We start from the raw sequence: 22,731 nt of genomic DNA on the forward strand, positions 1-22,731 counted from the left end.
TCTCTTTTTCTTGTACGATACAACTGTGAATGATGCTTGATCCATGTCCTCTGGATGGTCGGTCAGAGGCTCGTTGCTGGCTTGGTCGTCGCGCAGTCTCTTGTTTGCCGGGCCCTGGTCTGTAGCCGCAACTACAGGGGCCGCTGGACCCGCCGCTGCCGTTGCTGCCATCAGTGCAGCATGGAGTTCAGCTGGTGGTGATGTTCCGTGTCGGCGTTGATACGGCGCACAGCGCCGAGGAGGTCGCTTGACGTGCTTTTGCCGGCGGCCAGGGACCCCCAGGTCGTCGCACGTCGAGGACACACTCCAAAAAAACTGGAAAACCTTTGAAGCGAGAAAATAAAGCCGAAAATTACGGACCGGTGTCAGACAGCCGGCCCACTAATCATCGTCTTCTTCTTCTTCATCTGGAGCACATAAGGGGCTGCATCCACCGCCTCATCATAAGCTTCCGACAGCTTTAGACAGGCACCTTTCTAAGGTGAGCTTGGCCATACGTCTTACAAATATCCGCAGTTCCTTTAGGGATAACCCGCTGTAGTACTCCATCTTCTGATCCCAGCTGCAAAAGACAAGTGATGTGCTTGCCACTCACGCACACTCTTCACACTGGGCTTCAATAACACCCTACCTTGCAAAACAGCAAAATAGTTAAAATAGATGCACGAGCACTTCTGCTTAAAGAGGTGGTGTAAATTGACTTTCTAACTACCGGCACGAAGGCTTACGTTCTTTTTATATAGTGGTGTGACAGAGAATACCCATAGTCTACCCTAAGGACAGCCAGCCCTCTATTGTGGGAAATATCCGATTTAAATTTGTTATCTTCACACTCGGAGAACCCGACCGGGAGAGGGCACCGATATGTGGCACGCGCACGTAGGAGTAGATGTTGTTGTTCGTGGCAATTTGTTATTATTGTTGTTAATAAAAATAAAAATGGAAGGAAACTATGTTGCTAACAGCTGGCATCTGCTATCGGAACCTGAAACACCTAAGCTGCGGCTAGCGGGAATCAAAGGACCGGGAAAGCGAAAGACAATTCCCGGCACCGCCGCGGTGACGAGAATGGCATTTCCAAAATACTGAAAACTGATATGCAGATTACTTACGCTCAGTTACGCGCATCTTGATAAATAAGGAGCCGAAGGGTAATATCGTCATAACCCGCTACAACTGACGGCTCTACAACCAAATTTTCGCCTCTGTGAAGTATTTGCGATTGCTCTAGCAAACCATATGTAGCAATGTAATCACTTCCTCCAGCAGTTAACAATCTTAGCAGAGCGGTTCCGCTTCAACGAAGCTTTCCGCGGATTCTCAACGGAATGGGAATTAATGCGCAATGCTAATGCGCAGACACTTCTACCAACGGCCAACACATCACAATCGAGGGTGCCACCCAAGAGTCGGCTTTCGGCTAGCCCGCTCGCTTCGCTGATGAAGGCGGGACGGGAACCAGCTCTGTAATGATTTTAATGTCGCAATGTCAGACCTTCTATGAATCTGCTCTCGCCCAGCGTACAGGCGTACAGGCAGCGCCGTATCCGTACTAGTTCTGTTAGCCCTTATTTAACCAAACCCTTACCCAGTCTTCGGTGTTAACACAGCGCGATAGGCGACCGCGACGTCAGCAGTATGCGCAGCATGCTGTTCCCGTGTGCACCAGGGCTTTCTCGCTGATACGATCAGAATGCTTAGAACGCCCCCATTTTGGCGCACTTTGAACAAACAATTACGGACACAGTATATCGCGAATGCACATCACCCGTGACAGTAACACACAGATCCTACCACCAGGATTATCTTCCAGCTAAAACATCACCATAATCTTGATTTACCCTTTATCATCATCATAATCCTGTAATAAAACCTAAGAAAGTGGCGAGAAATGCCGCTGAGAGGAGGCCCTGAAGCCAAGAGCATCGACTCATTATCGTAACATTGCGGATAATCGGATTTCACCGAAGTACTCGCCAGTAAAATGCGATTTCACGCTAAGGGATTATTCGCACGTCATGAGAACCGGTCGATGCCATTAACTGCAGGTCCTCTTTTAAGGGCATTCCTGAGTTATACCCTAGTGTATATATAAAACCAGCCTGTAATGCACCCAACCCGTAAATGGACTCTGCTAGGACCAAGCCGCGCATGAAATGGCCGGGGTATGACTAACATGCTCGTGTCAAAGACGAGCCCCCTCAATCCATGGGTAGGGTAGTGCTTCCCGGTTTTCTTTTCTTTTTTGTTGTTGGAGCTTGAACAGGCACACTGCATCCTGACAGCGCAGCATATGGCACAAAATTTTCTTGGCACTAATTCTGATCCTCGACAGCCCCATGCAATAACGGCAAGAGTGGGTGTCATGTTCGATATCTTTTTTTGAATATGAGATGCTAACCGCTGCCTGCCTTTTTAAGAACAGTGTTAGCCATTCAACTTTCATCAAGGGACACGGCTACTTACCACTCCTTTGGCCTCCCAAGAAGCAGCAGCGCACAGCACAAAGCTGCAGCAGCCTTCCTCGAAGGCTTCAACCAAGCCATGTAGTAGTCGAGCATGCAGACCTCGAGGATGTACATGGCTGTTATTTCTTCTATTTGGCTAGCCTGTACACGGGAGCAAAAAAAGAGAAAGCCATGAGATCAATAATCCGAAACTATGTCTACATCAAAAGGCAATCATTCCTGTATCTAAATATGTCCATGGAAGAAAAATTGCTTCATTCTAAATGCATCTAATTTGCATCTAAATGCAACTAATGGCAAACGTTGGCGGGAGTTGTTCTGCCTTCCCCCTTAAAGAAAACATCAGATGCTCTAGACGTGCTTTCGCGCACAGTTCTCTGTGCTTCTTCAAGATGCAAGATGCTCTGATATCGCCTCAACTTGCTACGCGGTGGATTGGGCCTACAGATCTTAAAAACACGCGGTGACTACCGAATGTAAAAAACCATTTGTTCATTGAACCAACATTTCCTCTTTTAATTTAAGCTACAGTTCCTTGGTCGCGCAAATTAATATCACGCTGCGGAGCATTTAGGCGTTTGTGCTTCAGCTGCCCGCCTTCAAATGTTCGCCAACGAAACAGACCTGACTACTGCCAATTCATTAGCACAACAGCTCTCATACAGCGACACCAATGAGAAACCAGGGCAGTGTGTGTGCTCTGACTGCTATTTTCTAATAGGCGCCCATCAAACCTAGACGTGAACGTCACTCCACAATACACTAGGCGTCTACATTTACCGCTAAGGACAGTAATTAATCTGCATCATGCCCACTAACCCTGCAACGGAAGGAACGAAACCCAGTGCAAGACTTGCACTAACCTGAACAGCTTTGCAGTTACGACGCAGGAAGTTCACCGACAGGGGACGTGCCAGGGACCAGTCGACCGCCCGCAGAATGTCCTTCTCCACCTCCCATACATCGCTAAACTGGAAATCTGAGATGCAGTCCATCGTCTCCTTGAAGCAAAAAGGAAGCAATGGGTCCTGCGTCTCTTCAAATTTCGCCGCAAGGAAGAGAGCTGCAATCCACAGCCGCCTCATGTTGCCCTCGGCTATGATGCGCACCTGTACGAGGGAAAAAAAAATTGGACCGGCAGCCGCACAAAACAGTCACGTGACCTTCCGCATTCTCCGCTTCCGGCGCAGTTGCACACTTACATAGGTTCTTCGAACGCATTGCAAATGCCGGAAAGTAGCGCCCGCAAAAACATTCTGCTCTGCTCGGCACTAAATATATCAAGATACTCGATGCTCAGGTGTACAAGTGTGTGAAGCTGAAGATGGTGGCCCTTTGTTGCCGCACGAAGCCCTTAATTGCTTATTCGAGATTACACTCAACAAACCACGATGTGCTAATGAAGAGCCGACGAAATGGGACGAGCTAAAGTTGAGTTCTAAGATAGAACGTTGGTTTTCTCCAAAGGCTCGCTTTTCATCATGCTGGTGTCTGTACATATTTAAGACGAGCAATTGCTCAACTCGTGTTCGAAATGCATTGATAGTGCAGTCTAAATACTGCATGAGCAGACTAAAGCACTTTTCCCACTGTAATCGCAGCTTGCAGTGTGAGGTGTCATTAAGAGCCCACGGCTGCAGCAACAAACAATCAACTGCCTACTGCTTTCCGCCCTAGAGAATTGTTTAATTCAACTTCGCGTACTGTGCTCTACCTACTGATCAACAGCGGCGGCTATCCCTACCCCCCCCCCCCCCCCCCCCCCCCCCTCATCCATAGCGGCGGTTGTAGTACGTCCTTTATTAACGGGAGTGTAACGTCGACGTCGTCTAAAAGTAAGGGTGGAAGCTGCCCGGAAAACCTCGTATGCTACCTGCGGCATCAAAAATGCCATAACCGAGGCTGTTGTTAAGCTATTAAGCAAACAAGGGTAGGGAAATGAGGGGTGCATTATGAGATAGATGTGAAGGAAACCAACAGTGACCGAAACTAAGCAAAGCACAGAGCAATACGTCTAGATTTCTTTATTTTTAATTAGTGGTGTCATACTGCGGGAAAGCAAGAGTGAAACTATTTTTGGCTCAAAGATAATTGATGCAATGCACAAGGAAACCACTTCATGCCGATGGTGGGATCCCATCCCGCGACCTCTGAGTTTCGAGTACAGTGCCCCATCAACACATCTACGGCAGAAGCTGTCTAATCTAATTTTGGCGGCACTTACGTTCGTGTAACCTGACCTATCGAGCGCTCACCAGCGCCACCTTCATTCACAGCGGCGGACGCAGTAAGTCCGGTCAAGCAAACGAATTCTTGAGTGTGAAATAATTTAGAGGCGCATATATTTTTCATCAAACGTAAAACTTCAGTATAACATTCGATATAACCTCAGAGCACCCAACGGCAGTCTTTCGTTTTTTTTTTTGCTATTAACGTTTTTGCTGGAAGTCCTACCTGCCCGATACGGTCGAAGCAAGCAAGTTAAAAGAAAGATTTTCTCACACATCAAAAGAATGGACCTTCAATATTTCCATTACTGTATCTTACAATTTATTCATTCTATAAAATATTTGTCCGAGAATGTTGGACGTGACACGAACTCGCAAGACGACACCCAAAAGTACCTAAAGTGATATGCATCTACATCAATTTCGCATGACCTTGCCGATTTGTACAGGTTAATTCCGATGTTTTGTTTTATAACACTACCGTATCGCTTTAGGCGCTACTCAGCGACAGGCCAGAAAGGTAACGGTAGGAGCATCACCAACCTGCAAATAGTGATCCACAAGTGACACAGCCAGAAACAGCGTCTCTGGCACGAAGTACAGGACGTCGTGGGTAGCAATCAGGCCGTCAATATGCCGGGCCCGTATCGAGGCATTCACCTCTACTTGCGATCCCAAAAACAAAGGTCGGATGGGCCAGTTGACCTGTAATGAAAGCCGGAATTCTAAAGCACGAACTACAAGCATCAGTATTCAAGCAGGCAATGGCACGTCGCATCCGTATACGTACAAGCAACGTTTAACTTGGTTCCAGCTCAGAGCTAAACGAGAGTAGTTAGTTTTAATCACACTAACACAAGGTAGTTTTAATCACACAGGGTGGGGTCAAAGACCCATATCACAAGCATTTCACCCTGGATAAGCCGAACACCAAGCAGGGGCAAGCTTGTACCCATTGAATTACAGGTGGGCCCGCGGCGGCATTGGGGACCGTAACCCGCGCCTGCCACAGGTTAGGATGGATCTCATATACCATCCTAACGCAGACTTAGAGGGACCCTGAAAATTTTTGATAGCCATGTTGTGTAGTGCAACGCATCTGTATAGGTGGTCATTGCTAACATTCAAGTCAAATTTAAAAGCTCTGCTTGTGCTTTTTTAGTTGACAAATCATTTTTTGAAACCTACTACTCATATACTCGGATACAATTTGAGAACTCGGCTGGTTTTCCCGGTTAAACGACCCCCTTCGAGCCAACGCCGTCGGACGATTCTCATGACGCTGCTATTATGACAAAGCAGCGAGTGTTAGATGAAGGGGATCATCCCTTCCCTCTCTGGTCTGGGGATAAAGAGCTCGCTCCATTGTGGCCTAGCTCTCTTTATGGACACGGTAGCAGGGTCATGGGAACCATCCGACGCCATTGGCTGTAAGGGGGTCCTCTGACAGGTAAAAGCGCACACCATTGCACCCTCGAGTTGTATCCGACTGTAGTAGCTCGAAATCTACTCTGGCGACGCCCCTTCGCGCATCTTTCTTCCCCTCCCTCGGCGAAGCTTCTCAGTGGGCGGGCCTAGGTGGCGTGGGCGGGGTGGGTAGGGGCGCGGATGAGTGCAGTCCTGGCCTGCTTACTCATTTTTTATTGCGTTAGTAATACTGCGCCAGGCTTCGAGAGGTCGCGTAGCTCCCGGCGGTAGCCACGGTCAACCTTTAGCCGCGGCGAGGTCAAACAGATGGAGCGCCGTTGCTATAGCAACCCTTTCACCCGCGCTCCACCAGGCTCCACGCTGCCTACGCAACTTGCCCGGTTGAACCAGAGCTAAACCTCAGCTAATTTTTTGTGGCGCTTCGGCGTGCATCACTTCACGGGGGCGGAAGGAGCATAGTTTTTAAACGTCAATATCTTCGGTTGTAATGACGCTAGCTCAAAAACTTTGCGGCAAGGTGACGAGTGACGGAGTGCATATCGCTCGCAATCTTTTTCTGGCCTCATTATATACTATTTAATGATCGCTTGCGAACTCCGACAGTGATTTTGCTTTAAACGACGTTATATTTTGACGCACAAATGACACCGGAGTGATGCCCGGAGGCTAGCTTCTCAGACCACCGCTGCCTCTTGCTCCCGCTTATTTTAATTTTGCAGTCCCCGCAACTGGCGTGCATTCATGCGAATTACCCATGTCACAAAATTTCACCAATCAATAGCATTTTGCTGGTTTTGCACTATCACTAAGGTACACTATATGCCCAAATCTTTTTCTTGTGCCACAATCGGGAAACAAAGACGTACGGGACAAGGAAGGGTTCACTTGACAGTGAGGTCCGTGGAAAAGGGTTGCAAGTGTTTTAAGATCCTGACTAATCACCATACGAACGACCAAATACTAGAGCGCAGAGTTTTCCTTCCTGCGTTTCTACAGTTGTTGGTGCTTCTAGCCTGCAGCAGGGCGGTTAGCAAGGCTCCTTGAAAATACTGAACGATGCTCACCTCTTGCATGAACATGTTGTAAGAAATGTCTTTCACATATTCAGTGCTAAACAGAGGCTCCTCGTCGCCATCACCATCAATATCCGGCACCCCCGGTGGCAGTTTGGATGTCGCGGTCCAGCCGCGCGAAGTGACAGGACGCTTGGACGGTTTCTTTTCCACGGTGATGTGTTCCTCCTTTGCGTTCGGGTGCACCGTTTTCGATATTGTGTCGCCATATCTCGAGCCCCACTGCATTGTGAGAGGATAACGAAAAATCACAGCATATGTGGAATTAGTAAACTGCGTAGAACAACGATCTCTGCATTCTACTAGAATCAATGCGCATTCTGTTAACCTCATCAGCTTTAGAGGCCGAATTACTACTCATCGGCGGCAAGACGCGCTCAGCTAAAGTATTTGTAAAATGAGCGATACACTAAAACAAAAGCATAAGCGAAAATTTAGGCACCCTGTTTTTCTCACAATCGCACGACACTGAACTAGCGGAGGGTGGTTATACTCGACGACGGCAAGGAATATTCGCTGCTCCATTTTTTCTGTGATGCAGTCGTTAAAAAATTACGAACACTTGTAATCTACATAGCTTAAATACGCCCTTAAGACTCATACCAAAGTTTCACGGCATGCAAATGAACTTAGTTGCCCCTCAGAACGAGATTATATTGAAAAGCATAAGGGTAGCCGCCTTCGATGTACGACGCCGACCTCCCTAAACAGGTTTTCGTAATATGTGCACTGAGAGGGCTAAAGATATTCAAATATAATCATTCAGGCCCTGACACAAAAATTAAAGATTGTAATATGGACGTGAAGCGAACACATTGAGGACAGTGACTAATTTTTAGCATATTTTCAGGCTTTCAAAGTAAAAAAAACGTCTACGACACCTGAAAACAGTAACGCAGACAAATCATCAAATGGCGGAAATGCCCCAATTACATAAGGGCCCTGGTTCATCCACACAGTTCAAGGTTATCTTTGAAATAGTCTACTGGGAAGACTAAAAGATTCGGGGACACTTAAACTCCGCCTGAAACGAATGCATGACAGCGTTAAAAGCTAGTAGCTACTTTTTTTCCTTGCATCTCTCCAATTACAGTTATTAGCAGACATCCGTAAGCAGACTGTGCCACAAGACACACGTGGTCTCCTTTAACCAAGTCGTGCAAACGTGCCTCAGTGGTAGCAAGTCTGTCTAGAAACGCAGAGGTCATGGGTTCGATTCCAGTTAAAATATTCCGATATTCTTTTGGACGTATTTCGCTTTACCTCCTAGCATGTGACAACGCCCTCTCGTTCTTTCGACGAACGTTCTTCAAACGACGGCTGTCAGCATCACTGCGTTTTTGCAATGGCGTACCCCTCATAGTTTCTTCGAAAAAAATGCGAGAAACAAAGCGAGCAGAAAAAAAGAAAAAGCAACAACACTATCGGGACCGTCTTTTTTTTTGTATTAAGCAAACCCAGAGCACTTCACTGCTAAAAAACCACATACACGACTATAGCACTAGTGGTAAAGCACTAGCCGAGACGATTAAAATCAACTGTTTCACACTGGTTTACTCCTGGATGAGTAAAAGAAAAATGAAAAATAGATCACAGGTGGTAATTGGCTTGATGTAAAAATAATGACTAGAAACAAAGAGGGCCAGAACTAGCTACTGCCATATAAAATGCAAAGCAGTTAAACATTAAAAACAAGACCAGCAACAAGTGTCTCTTCGCTCACCACATAAACAAGTATACAAACAGGTTTGATACCTAAATTTGTCCCCCTCAATTGCATCATTCCAGTGATGAAATCGTGCACTGTTCGCCCGATCCTGTCACATAACACTGCGCCGAGAATTCGAGCGACAGTACTTGCTTAGTAAACTTTAAAGCCTTTCAGTTCTGCGTAGCTTTTGAATAGCCATAACCAAGCCGTCAAATGAGTTAAGCAGAATCTCGAATATACTATGTCAGCACCAAAAAAAAAGAAGCAATGCCCGCCAACCAGGGGATTCTAATATTCGGAAAACTGCCGCAGCCAAATCATCAAGGTGGGGTCCAACTTACCTACTAACTCGCATAACTAGCGCCCTCGCGTAAATGCGCACCCGCAATTTATTACTCAAACATGTATGAAAAAATGCACCAACGTGCACACGGGTGCACTCAAGGCAGGTTGTGGAAGATCGGCGCCAACGTGTTGCCGTGTACGGCTGTGAAAGGTTCGAGCAGCGAGAGGACGCCGGCCGCGCCACTCTGAAGGTGTAACCACGTAGTAACTGGCCAGACCAAGCCAAAGCAATCTATAACTGCTGCCTGCGAGGTGCGAGCATGTCGGGTAGTGCCCATTCCCTGGCACCTCTACGTGCAAGAAGTTCGTAATTAATTTGTTAAACTACGTCCGATAAAGAAAATTATATTCCCGTGCCACTTGCTCGGCCCACTCATGCTGGTGGTTGCTTTCCAATACAAGGTGTCCGGAATCCTAAAAAACCGAACCGCTGGTGGTTCGGTTTGCCGCTAGTCAGCCGGGCCTTTCGCGAGGACGCCGTTTTAGCGCCGTTGATCTCCACTGGCTCCAGACTGCTGGCACTGCGATTGTATCGTTGCGCGATTATTGCTTAGAGCTGCGTGTGCGGCGTCATGCCATCCCGCGGGGAAGGTTGGGGGTCGACGTATGTGCGACAATGTAGCGCACATATGCTCGTTATGACCTTTGTGGAGTTTTTTAACACGTGTTCGCGAAATCACCGCATCTCTTTTTGGCACCCTAAATTACTAACCCTAAAGCTTGCTATGTGAGGTAAGTTCACAGTGCCGGCCGCGCTCAAGTTATATTACCAGATAATAGCTCAAAGTGCTTATTTTTACTCATGCTTGTACAAGCATTTCATGAGAGCCGCGCCGACCACCACGAGCGAACCCAACTGTCGATGCGAATGCGGTTGCGTCCGTTTCGTAGCGAGCACCCAGTGTTGCCCAAATGACAATAACACTCGGCTAAATTTGGCTCTGTATACTTGCAATGAGGATAAAGTGTCGTTTAGGCGCAGCTTGGCGCAGGAGAAGAAATTGGCACAGCACTCCCACCCCGCGTGCAGCTGCCGTCACGTTGTGGGAAAGGTAGTGCACGTGCTCCAGCCAGTGCCGCTGAAGCAATGCGGAGGCCAAGAAAATGCGGCCCGCGAGGTCGCGTGACGACTAAAGTTGGAATGCTGACACCTTCTAAAGTAATGTCAAGTTTCAATAACGCAGTAATTATTAATCCAGTATGCGACATTAAAGGTTAAGAAGAAGGCATGCACATATTTCCGTAGCCTAGTAAAATCTCTCACTGGTGGGCCGGTGGACTCCGCTACTACGTCTTTTTGGGGGTTAGAGTATGATGAACAATCATACCAAGGCGCTCAATTGTAATTAAATAGCTCATGCTTCTTTCCGTGTGCGAAACCATCCCCTTGGGATTTATGAGCTGAAACTCCTCCAAAACCGACTACAATGAACAAGTGTGTGAAGCCTCAAAAACCAAAGCGCCGCAGGGCTTCGACCAGCGGTCAGAATGGGAACCATATACACCATTTTACGAGGAGCGGGCAGGAGAGGGAGAAATACTCTCAAACACGTGCGCTGCGCGACACCCCACTGTTGCCGTCCTCCCCTGGGCTGATAATCCGGCGCGCGGAGCAACGTCCGCGGCTGCTTAGCTACCGGTCAAGCGCGTGTTTGCGTCTGTACAACAAAAGCAGCAATGTTGTACGGAACACCAACGTCATCTAGACATCATTGTTTTATTGTCGGTTGCGGACATAGTCGACGAAAGTAGAAAAAACAAACGCCGCCAGTATGTACGCGCACCATGTTATGCGAAGGTCTCCGCAAGTCTGCGGTGTCCATTTTTTCACCGCTTTTCCGCCGGTCCCGAGTTGCATTGGCAGTGGACGTAGTTGGTGAACAAAAAATACTTGCGCCAACAAAAAGCTTAAACGTTAGCGCACTTTGTGGACGATATGCAGACAGAAACAAACCCACTGCCTGTGCCTAATATCGGGCGCGGAACGAAGCGCAGTGCCTAGGTTACCAAACTATACTCTCTGCATAATTTTAAGGGATGAAGTATTTGGATGGCCTTGGCAGAGCTGTTTTAATTCAGCAGTACACTATGTGTAGACATCACAAATTTGGCCACAACTTCGTTTCGCCGCCCCGCATGATCGTCAATATCGGGAGGGTGTAGGGATCGCCACCTGAAAAAAATAAACATGTCGTTAGTGCAAAAATACTAATTTAATTTGCACAGCATGGCATGAATAGAAGCGGCGACATGAACTTTTACCCAACTGCAAAGTGAGGAAAAATGCAGCCATGGCAACGTAAGATGAAAAAATACACGACCTGCACAGGACGGTAAACTCTGCCACGCATTGTAATAAATTATTCGACTGAAATCGCATCGAATTCACTGTAAAAAAATCCACACTATGCATAACCGTGCCAGAGATATAACAAACGCAGCGACTTGTGCAGTGCCCCGACCCGATTGAGATTGGAATTCTCAACACAGGTGCGGCGATTCTGCCTGTCAGTGTAAGTGGTAATAGCGTTCCGTTAGCGTACCAACCTATTAGATCGTGTAACTGCACATTTTCTGGTATTTGTGCACCAGTGAGTACTGGCGGGAGCGGAGAAGGCGAGAATGCGAATTGCTTTCAGTCAACTGGCTTGTATCGCTCGTATAGTACGAACAGCCCTACGCAAGCGGCAGGAGGGACCGAATTTCAATTTCATCGCGCGTATCTCCGCAAACAAACATTCTAATCATCAGAAGTGGATTCGTTTCGGTCATGTACTCGCTGTTTTCAAAATGTTCAGTTTGTAAACGGGGTACTCTGTCGCAAGCTCAGCATCTAAACTGTCACACTCGCCATGTCCAAGCAGGCAGCGAGAGAGTTCATGAAAAACTGCGCTCCACGAAAAACTAGATATTCATTGCTCTCCTGCGATCTTGTGTTTCAACACATTTTGCTTTCGTTTTTTCTAACATGCAACACCGTGCCGCATTCGCCCTACAGGCAACCGGCGACAAAAAAGCACGCGTGAACTGCGAGCATGGCACTCACCGATGCTGATTGTTCGCTGCGTTGAGGAATGGTCGCTTGCTCCCAGTTGGTTATTGCAGGAGCTAATGGCATAGCACAAACGAGGATGGACACGAGGCGAACGCCCACCCAAAATTTCTAGGCTTGGCAGGAATAAAACGGGCGAATGACACTTTCAGAGATCGCACGCTGCTTCGTCTGCAGCCCACCGGCTGCAAATTATCAGTCCAAGATGGCGTCGGCGGTAGGCGGCGCTCGAGTAAAACAAACATGGCGGCGCCCAGGTATCGAAACTAAAATCATGTATATTCTGGGCCAACAAATTAAAGCCGCTAAATAAACTCACCCAAATCACCGGTAGAGAGAAAGTCGCCATGCTGCAGGTTCAGCCTCGATCCGCCGTGCTTCCACGCCGACTGTGCAGCCGTCGCCAACCGTCTGGTACGAAAGACTTGATGCCAGCAGCGTTGCTTGAAAACTGCGGACTCCAACGCACGGCAAAGACGTCGAACCTTGGACTGGACTTCCCCCCTTATATTGGCGTCACCTGCTGTCGTACTTCCGGCCCCTGTCAGGCCCCGCTATTATGCTGGTGAGTTGAGCACAATGGCAGCTAGTAGGAAGCGAAGTACCCCACCAATGACTAATGCCCTTATCAACACGTCATCCATCGTCAGTCCTGCTGGTGAAGATAGCTACCTCTCGCATTTTTTTTAGAGCGCAGCTCTTTGGCGTCCGTTCCTGGGTTTCGCGTCGTCGTCGGCGTCGGCCTTGTAACCAGCTCCGCCCCCAATGTCACGCTTTTCAATTGGTCGAAATGCTCGTGACGTCACAGTGCGCGAATTTCAAATGGGGCCAATTGTACTTTGGCTAGTAACCATGCAACCAATCAAAGGGATCGTATAGTGATGATGCAACTAAGTTGGACTGAGTTTAGTTAATTGCTTAATTAATCAATTAGCCTAATTAATATAGAGGAGAATGAAGAGGTCAGAAGAAAAGAAAAGACGCGCGCCGCAGCGACAACAGCGTCCGCGGAAGGAGACGCTGCTGAAAAAAACAGATAAGTACGATGTTTAGAAAAAATTTATTTACATATGTACACATGCCAAGGTTACAAGATACATTCACATTTACAAAAACACATGACATTAAGCATGTTAGGTGAGCCAATTAAAGAGGTACCATAAACATTTCTAAGTAACTAACAGGAATGGGCAATGTAAAATAGGAATGCATATATACCGATTGACAGAAGAGTGAAAAGTCGATAATTAGACATTGAAACATTGAAAAGTTGACCTTAGCGCCAGTTTGGCCTAAAAACCAAGACAAGACGACCGTTATTAACAGAAATAAATTGGCATGACCATTGTCGGAGAAACTCTTCCTCACCCAAGAAAAAGAGTTCCTCGGATAAAAAACTGATCAGCTCCCGTCGGAGACGGCCGAGAATTGGCCACACAGCGCGGCGTCGAAAGCCACTAGCGACCGCGGCGCATCGACTGCGCCATAAACTAAAAAGACCTGCAACTATTAACAGGCGAGCAAAACGGCCGCTGGGGAAGCGGCCGCGGGAGACGAAGCACGAAATGCCCTGCCCACGAAATCCCGCATGAACCGCGCGCCAAAAGACACGCGCTACAACACAGGTGACTGTAGCGTGGCGATTAGATTCCGGGAGCGGGCAATTTGGACAGGTACTGGAGCGTAACACACCCCACCGCTCTAACCGATCACAAGTAGGGAGCACTGCCCAGCCAAGTTTCCAGACAAAGTCACGCAGATGATCTGGGAGAGGTGTCGACGCTAAACGCGCCCACTGAACGCGGCGCATAGGTGAGCGGCGAGACGCCGGCACAACAGGTAACAATAGCGTGCCCATAATGTCCACCACACGGTCTGCAACGATGTTGACAGCAGGTGCTACTGCTCTTACATGCCTGTAAAAGGCCACTGATGAAGCGTAGAAAGCGGTGGGTTGCTCTGACTGGGGTCCATGATTAACAGGGGCCGCCGGATCCAAAAAGCGTAAAGAAGGGCCCAAAAAGTACCGAGCCAGGATTCGCGCCGGAGACGCGTTTCCTAGCAGGATACGCAAAATACTCTTCAACGCTAACAGCGAGGACGTGACGGACAAATTTGGAAAGGCAAACCCTCCTCTCTCCCGTGGTTGTCCAAGAACAGGACGGGCCACAAGCTCGGTTCCGCCTGACCAAAAGAACGAAAAAACTGTAGTCTGCACTCGCCTTATGACACGGAGGGGTGGTTTAACAGTATAGCCGAGGTACCAGAAGGCACCAAGTATGACGGACTGAACCAGGTAGCGCCTCTCAAGCAGAGGCAACTCGAATGTCTGCGCCCTTCGCACACGAGCTGTAATGTCTTCGACGACCGAAGACCACACACTATTCCATATTCCAGCACAGTCGTAGGTCACACCTAAAATGCGCATCTGCGCGCACCACTGCAAAGGTATTGAAGATGTAATACGAGTCTGGGAAGACCCCACAAAAAAGTAACAACTCTTCGAGTAATTAAGAGCAGCCCCAGACAAGGAGGCGTACTCACGGAAAACATTTAAAGTTTCAAGCAGGCTGCGTTCATCAGCTAAGTACAGAGTGATGTCGTCTGCATAAGCAGTGACGCGTACCGCTTCGGTGCCTGGCAAAGCCAGACCTCTAATAAAGGAGTGGCGATTGACTGCCAAGAGGAAAGGCTCTAATGCTAAGACAAACAAAAGGGGGGAGAGCGGACAACCTTGACGGACGCCGCGGCGAACATCAAATGCGGTACTTTCCCGGCCATCGAGGAACAGAGTGCTTGAAATATCTCTGTACATCTCTTTAATGAGAAGCACGAAAGAAGGTGGGAAGCCGAAAGCAACCAGCATCCCGTAAATGTACTCGTGTTCTAAGAAGTCGAACGCCTTTTCCTGATCAAGAGAAACAAGAAGGCCCTGTGCGCGCCGTCGTAAAGTATACGCTAGGATGTCTCGCGTTACAGAAGATAAACTATGTATTTCACGGCCTGGAATGGAGCAAACCTGGTGGCAGGAAATAAGTGACGGGAGGAGAGCTCGTAGACGACGAACGAGTAATTTTGCTAATACTTTGTAATCTGAATTTAGCAGTGTGATAGGGCGCCAATCTGCCGGACATGTCGACATAGGAGACTTTTTAGGAATAAGGACAATGCGGCCTCTTTTGAATGATTCAGGAAATACGTGCTCAGTAAAGCATATTTTTAATACTTCCGAGAAAATGGGGCCCACAATATCCCAAAATTCTAAATAGAACTCCACAGGAAGGCCGTCTGGACCAGGCGCTGAGCCTCGTTTCATGGAGTCCAACGCCTCCTTGATTTCATCTGTTGTTGGCACAGCCAGAAGGCCGTCATGGAGTTCAGTGGAAACCTGCGGCAAGCCTGCTAAAAATGGGGCTGCGGAAACGACATTGCGATCGACTAGAATGACCGACTGAGCAATACTCCTGAAATGGCTAAAAAACGCACTGAAATTCCTGCCACCTGGTTGGGACGTAGCCCCGGCGGAAGATGTAAACGCAGGGGCACCTTGAGTGTACAACAGCTCTTGGCGGGCCAACCGAAGTACCTCGGGATGAGCAGTTGGACTGCGTCGACAACGCCATGCAGAAGCTGTCAAAGAGGAGGCACGTAAAAGGCGCTGTAGGCGCTCCGAAAGCTCCTCTTTCCATGCGCACATAAGCGACGAAGGCGACGGGGTGCGTTGAGCAATACGCAACTTCGCCGTCACCACGCGCACCTCATCTGACACGCGAGCCCTAAGGGCTCGACCAGATGCGGCGCAATGGTGACGCCACTGCTCCTTCAGACGGTCCCAGTCACCAGGCACGGCCCCAACAACCGAAAAACGCAAGACGCGCGTGAGCCCCTCTTTAGTGCTGGCGTCGTGAAGGATGCGTGCATCCAACCGCCATGGTCTCTGAGGAGATCCTGCAGCCGCCGGAACTGCGAGCGATAGAAGAAAAGGGCGGTGGTCTGATATGTGCACCGGCGAGGATGGTAGCATCATTACATTGGCTGCACACACTGTCCGCGAAAGGCTCGTCGGAACATACGCCCTGTCTAACCGACTCGCCGATAACCCGCGACGCCAAGTCCACACAAAGACGTTGCCATAGAGGAGCTCATAAGCGTCCGTGAGCATAAAATGGCTGACTAGGCGGCGCAACTCGCGCGCATTCCAGCCTGGCCTACCCCTACCAGGGCCTTGCACATCGGCGACCGTATCGAGCACGCAGTTGAAATCGCCCAACATCACAACATTACGCCCTCCAAGAAAATACACATCTAAATCTTTAAAGAATGCGTTTACCAAATTAGAATGAGCAGGCGCATAAATGCAAAGAATTCTCAGCTGAAGTGCGTTAAACGTGCAGTCGAACGCCAGCACGCGTCCAAGTGCATCGTAGATAACATGATGATCTCGCAAGAGTGAGCGGTTCAAAACGAGAACGCCAACGCCGCTAGAACGCGTGCTGGCGTAGAAAAGAAGGCATCGACGCCAAACCTACGCTTGAATTTCAACACGTCACTGAGGCGAAAAAAATTGGTTTCCTGCAGACAGACAATATCGCAACCCGAGGAACGAGCGAATGCGACCACCGCTGCCTGCTTCAAAACACTGCGGAACCCCTGTACGTTAAGAGTAATAATTTTAAGATGAGTCATTTTGGAAATGAAAAATTAAACCTGAAAAGTCGGGATGTTTAGGCAATACAAAGCGCGCCGCGAACGGCGCTAAACCACCTCACTTTTTGCGGAGGGTCGGACCAGAGGAGGCACGAGGCCTCCTTGGCCGACCGGCAGAATTGTCCGAGTCCGTAGTTGACGCATGTGGACGCTTTAAGCTTGAACTCAAAGCGGCCATCTCAACATCGGAAGACTGTGCGCTGGAAGTGCTGGCGCTGGTCCTCGATGTCGAAGAGGACGGCGATTGCACAGTATCAGCGTCTAGAGATGATCTTGGCTCCTCTCCAAGCGATATCGGCGACGACAACGGCGGCGTCGGGTCCTCCTCAGGCGTGATGACAGTCTCGTCAATGACGAGGTTGACTGAAGAGGCTGAGGATGGCAAGCTGCTGTCGTCACCGTCAACCTCAGCTATGTCGGTGTCCCTGCTCAAATCCGCAACGCTGGCCGCGGGCTGTAGCACGGGCTCCGAGAGGGGCACATTCTCAGCATCATAGTTTTCCAGGGCCACAGTAGGCTCGACCCCCGTGGCATCAGGGACGCACGGAGAGACGGAGGCTGACGCAGCACGCACATTTACTGTCTGCTCACTTGGTGCAGTATTGGACGCATCAAGAGCAGACTCCCGTTCTTCAACGCAGTGAGGCTGGGACGCCGCAGAAGCAACCGTAACGGCGTCGGTGTTGGATGCGCCGGACTTCTTGATGGTTTCAGCGGCTCCCTGAGCGGCCTGCGGGGGCGCAGGGCGGGCCGCAGCCTCCGAGTACGAGGGCTTGATGGCGCACGCCACGGTAGCGTGTGGATCGCCACAACGGCGACATGGGAGCACGCAACCTTGGCCTTGGTGCCCAAAGACCCCACACCGGGCGCAGAAAGGAGCCGTGCACTGTGCCCTGAAGTGCGCAGTGGACCCACAACGCCGGCAAACGCGCTGCATTCCCTTGTAGTCACAAGTCACGCGGTGGCCCGCGACCTTGATGTAGTTTGGTACGGGTGACTCCGGCTTCATCTCAATCCGCACATAACGGGTCCCGGTGGTGACAGTGGGACGCGACCCCATGACGCCGCGACTTATGTGTAGCACCTTGCCATAAGGAGAGAGAGCCTTGGCAAGGGCGTCACTAGGTACACGGGCGGGCAGAACGAGGACAGTCACCTGGGTCACCTGCGGGCTCAGGGGAACGATGGCGACGCGTTCCTTGCCGATGATGAGGCAGGAAGCTTCAACGATTTTAGCCATGGCGGCTTCACTTTTCACAGTGACTTGGTAGTTGCGTCCACCGAAGTGCTGGACGCAGTACACTTCTTCCAATCCAACAACGGAGGCTGTCGCATCGACGACATCCTCCGGACTAGCCCCCTCAGGGACGACAACATCAAAGGCAAGAGCCTTTGTAGGTGGCTGGCTCACCATATTGAGGCGCCCGCCAGCCGCACCTTAACAAAAGCGCACGTCCAAAGGTCGAACACCGGCCACCGACGCAAGCCGGCGGCCGGAACACACACCGCAGCGTCCACCAGCTAGCTAGCTGGTGAGCGAGTGTGGCAGATAAGTACGAAGCCGCGTTCCCTCCACCACCACGCACTTCCCCACTCAGTAAGACGTTGCTCGTTTCATATACGTGTTGTCGAACATCCTAGACAGTTCCAACAATTGACAGGTTAATGACAGAACACGATGGATAGAAATACAATAATATAAATATGAAATAGCCTAATTAACCTTTCTAGTTAGACCGCATAAATCAATAAAACCGAGAACGAAATTGGTCGAGTTGGGGAATCGAACCAGGGTCTCCGGAGTGCGATACGAGCACGCTAGCCACTCCGTAATGCCAGCTGAATGGTTTGGAAGGAACAAAGGCGCGTCTAGCTAATACGCGTCTTCGTTCACTCCCATCTTCCCCCTTTCCCTTACGGCGAGGTGCAGGTGTCCACCCAGATATGCGAGAGAGATACATTTCCTTTCCTCAAAAAATAAATTTACCGTCCAGCAAGGCGTACAGCCGAATTGGCGATGGCGTTCTGTGGACTCCCTGGCAGCGTTGCAAGACGCTGTCGCGTTCCACTCTTACAGGCGAAGCTTAACATGTTAACCACACATCAGTAACACACGCAGACAGCCAATGGACGCGTCATTCGCTGGCAGCACTTGATTCATCATTCACAACCACATTCGTGACAGAATGCTGTACTAAGGCCTTCGCCTTGCACCACTTTAGTCGCCAAAGTGACGTCGTCGTCGGCGTCGGCCTCGTAACCAGCTCCGCCCCCCTTTCATCCCCCCAGCGCTAGCAGCGACCGACTGATAACGACCGACTGATACCGCTGGATGCCGCTGACGCCGCTAGAGAGTCAAGATAACGTGACTGCATAGAACACCGTCGCCGCCATGCAGAAAGAGGAGGAAAGGGTCCCCCCCCCCCCCCCCCCCCTGTTCTTGTGTGGCGGATAGGGTGCTCTTCAGTTGCCGACGCGCCGGTTATTTCACGTAGGCCCCGGCACGTCGACGAATACGTGACCACCTTCCCACGGCTAGACCTGGTTCTTAGCGCTGCGGAAGCGAGGGTATCATATTGTTTGTGTCGGCATCGGCGGCGTTGTCCCTGAAACCAACTCCGCAGCTGGGGTTGACTCACTATCGAAAAGGTGAAACAGCTTATTTGCTGCCCTCAAATTTCGCATTAGGAAGTAACGTAATCGTCGGTAATTTTTTTTTCTGGGAGAAGTTCTTTACAATGAGGCCCGAAGACGGGAATACAGGGAAGTACCCTACAAATGACTAATCCCCTCTCGCTGGACAAGTTGGGTTCCTTGCTGGCACTTTTTCGGTGAAAAGTCCTTTACAATGGGGCAGGAACAGAATGAAGTACCACACCAGTGACTAATCGCCTCAACAACACCTGCTCAATTTTCAGACCTGCTGGACAAGCAGGCTGCGCCTCTATCGCATTTTTTCTGAGAAGAGTTCTTTACAACGGGGCGTGTGGCCTCACTTTGGGCAAATAGTAGGGGTGTGCGAATAGCAAATTTCTCGAATACGAATCGAATACGAATACTTGGTTCCGAATATCGAATCGAATATCGAATAATCAAGGACACACGCATTTAATCACTACAAAACATTTATTTGAGCACCCAAGAACATCACAGTTCAACTATCAATGATTAAATGAACACAAAAGGTGTGTGTGGCTGCACAAAAAGTATCAAAGTCTCGAACATTATTCTTAGAAGAGTGGAAATATCAGAAAAACTGGCTAGTACACAGCATTGATTAAGGATAGCTTGCCATAAGCACAAAGGTGCGTTGCTAGGATGAACATGAATGGTTGTCATGAAGGAAAACCAGCTGCTCCACATTGTCAGGCAGAAGCAGTTCCCTTCTAGCTTAAACGACTTCTCCAGCCACAGAAAATGCCCTCTCACTTGGAACTGAACTGGCACGTATTGCGAGGTACTTTCTGCACAGCTCTGACTATACTATCTTCGCAGGTATACCCACAAAGAAGGTCACCAGCGTAGTCAACTACGGCATGGCCATGGAGGAAAAAAAACTAAGGAGGGAGCGTCCGGCGACAACCTTGAAGCTTAGTCTTAACAAGTTAAGATATAGTTAAAAAAAAGAGAGTTCGTCCCCCCGTGATCACGCCACGTGATAGCGTGCGGTAAAATCTAGCCCCGCTGCGTGCGCGCATGCGCGAATTAGCGCGGCAGACTGACTGTAGATGAACCTCCTTGTTATAGACATCCCGCGCCACAAGCCACGCATACGCGCGCACTAAAACATACCAGAATCAAAACATAAAGGACTGATTGGGAGAGCGAAAAACTGAGGCAGAAAACGGCTTCGTAAGTACTCGGCTTGCGAACGCTGGCACTCTGGCCGCGTGACGTAACGCTCCCTAAGAGTATTCGGCTAGATACGAATATTCGCGTCGGATCGAATATTCGAAACAGCACGAATACTTGGATTTCGAATCGAATACGAATACTGAAAATATAATATTCGAATTATATTCGAAAATTTCGAATATTCGCACACCCCTACTACACCCCAAATAGTTAACAGCCGTGCTGTGAAGCTAGACCACGTGGGCGAGTCATCTGTTCACAGTGCAGTGCTGTAGGCTGTCAGCGCTGGCTTTATTCCGTTCACTCCTCGACTCAAGGGGGCAGGCGATGCAGACCAGATCTTTCAGCGCTGTGTTTCTCTTTTTCTTGAGCTCCTTCACTTGTACCGGTCTTTTCGCTTGAGATATACAATGCATGCATTGCCCTTGTCTAATGAAACTTAAATCTATTCTGCAGTGCCGCAGGTATGGTGACTCGGCAGGCATGCCTAGCACGTGTTCAGATCCTTACTAAAGAATGGCTCATTCGTTGCGTTCACTTTGGTTTTGCAATGGCTACTGCAGAGTTCCGTGTTCGTGCCACTTACCTAACTCCCCGTCGGGCCATCCACTGAGATCCGGTGCTGAGACAGGACAGAAAATTTGGACGCCAGATAAGGTACCCGGATGGGCCAACTAAGCGTAAGCGCGGGCATCGATGCACCGCAAGGACAGCACATATAAGAGATGTGCTAGTGGCATATCCGAGATAGTCTTAGAAAGCCGACAACCATTCTAGCAACTGGCAGCAAAGCCATTAAATGGGAGCTAGTAAAAACAGCGCGGATACTGACGCGATAAATTAATACTTTATGCAGAAGCGGGACACCCCGATCCCCCTTGAACTAATAAATAGCATATCTTTGTACGAATAGTAGGGCAACATGTATTAAAGGCTAGAAGGGTCATCTATGGGTCTTTAAATTAACTATAAATACCTTGATCTTATTGAAATGGCGAAAGGAGTGTCAGCAGGCGTGGAGATGTGCATTTGTTTCGACACAGCGACGTTTCCGGCCTCAATTTTTTTCATTGATACATTTCTTACCTGCAGTCTTTATGCTACGCATATCGGTAGGAATGCTAGAAGCCTGTTATAAATTGATTGGAATTACCAGAAGCACACACAAGTTTTATCTTTGAAAGCGGGATCGCCGGTGCGGAGGCATAAGGCTCGGCATCGACTACTACAGGCAAGCATCTATAGCTCGGTATTCCGTTCAACTAGGGACCTAACGTGGTTGTATATTTCGAAGGAAAGGTTAGCCCTGTGCCAAAGAGACAAACTGTTCCTCAGCCTTCCAGTTGGCTTCGGAATTTCGACATCGAGTGATAGGAATGATGATTCTCAAGCGCCCTCCGCACCTTCCGTGGAGACATCACAAAATAGTAATTGTACCCTTGGAAGCGCGTGAACTTACGTTTTTTTTTGTATCTGAATTTTTAATTGGTGCCATTCTTCTTTGCACGGCGTAGGGAATGTTCCGCGCTGTGCTTTCTGAGCTGTGCGCTAGTGACAGGCCGTTCTTCTGCCCGAACAGGAGCGGCAAGTAGCCTGAAAACGGCTCCGAAGTACTATGACGTCACAAAGAAAGAGTGATGGCTGTAGAGCATCGGATCTACAGCGTTGCCGGAGAGGAAATGCGCATGAATTATTTGTCCTGTTTAGCATACAACTTCATTCTTCTTATTCTCCATTCAAAACCATTTCTTCTTCTTTCTCGCTTCTCATTGCTTTTCCCTTGTTGCTGGTGTAATTTGTGCATTACATGCTAGACTTGTTCACCTCGCTAGTTGTCGACTTTTATTCAGCCGCTACAGCAGCT

General features: G+C 49.1%; 1 protein-coding gene across 1 annotated transcript; it reads right to left on the reverse strand.

The window, feature by feature from the left end:
* Positions 1-441: 441 nt before the first annotated feature.
* Positions 442-13,219, reverse strand: LOC149363045 (G2/mitotic-specific cyclin-B2-like). Its single transcript, XM_089568427.1, has 6 exons — positions 12,625-13,219; positions 7,189-7,419; positions 5,240-5,401; positions 3,332-3,577; positions 2,467-2,609; positions 442-562 (listed from the first exon to the last, which is right to left on the reverse strand). Exons 1-6 carry the CDS (start codon positions 12,652-12,654, stop codon positions 442-444), a joined length of 933 nt encoding a protein of 310 aa, XP_089424553.1. The 5' UTR covers positions 12,655-13,219.
* Positions 13,220-22,731: the final 9,512 nt, after the last annotated feature.

Source organism: Amblyomma mixtum, chromosome 2 (genome assembly GCF_055824585.1).
Source record: "Amblyomma mixtum isolate Tamu chromosome 2, ASM5582458v1, whole genome shotgun sequence".
NCBI classification, from domain to species: Eukaryota; Metazoa; Arthropoda; class Arachnida; order Ixodida; family Ixodidae; genus Amblyomma; species Amblyomma mixtum.

Excerpts from the sequence above, each read along its gene's own strand:
- LOC149363045 (XM_089568427.1), bottom strand. The coding sequence starts at position 12,654 with ATGGCGACTTTCTCTCTACCGGTGATTTGG. Across the intron at positions 7,420-12,624 it reads TCTCTCTACCGGTGATTTGG|TGGGGCTCGAGATATGGCGA; the intron begins GTGAGTTTATTT and ends CTCACAATGCAG. Across the intron at positions 2,610-3,331 it reads GTAACTGCAAAGCTGTTCAG|GCTAGCCAAATAGAAGAAAT; the intron begins GTTAGTGCAAGT and ends TCCCGTGTACAG.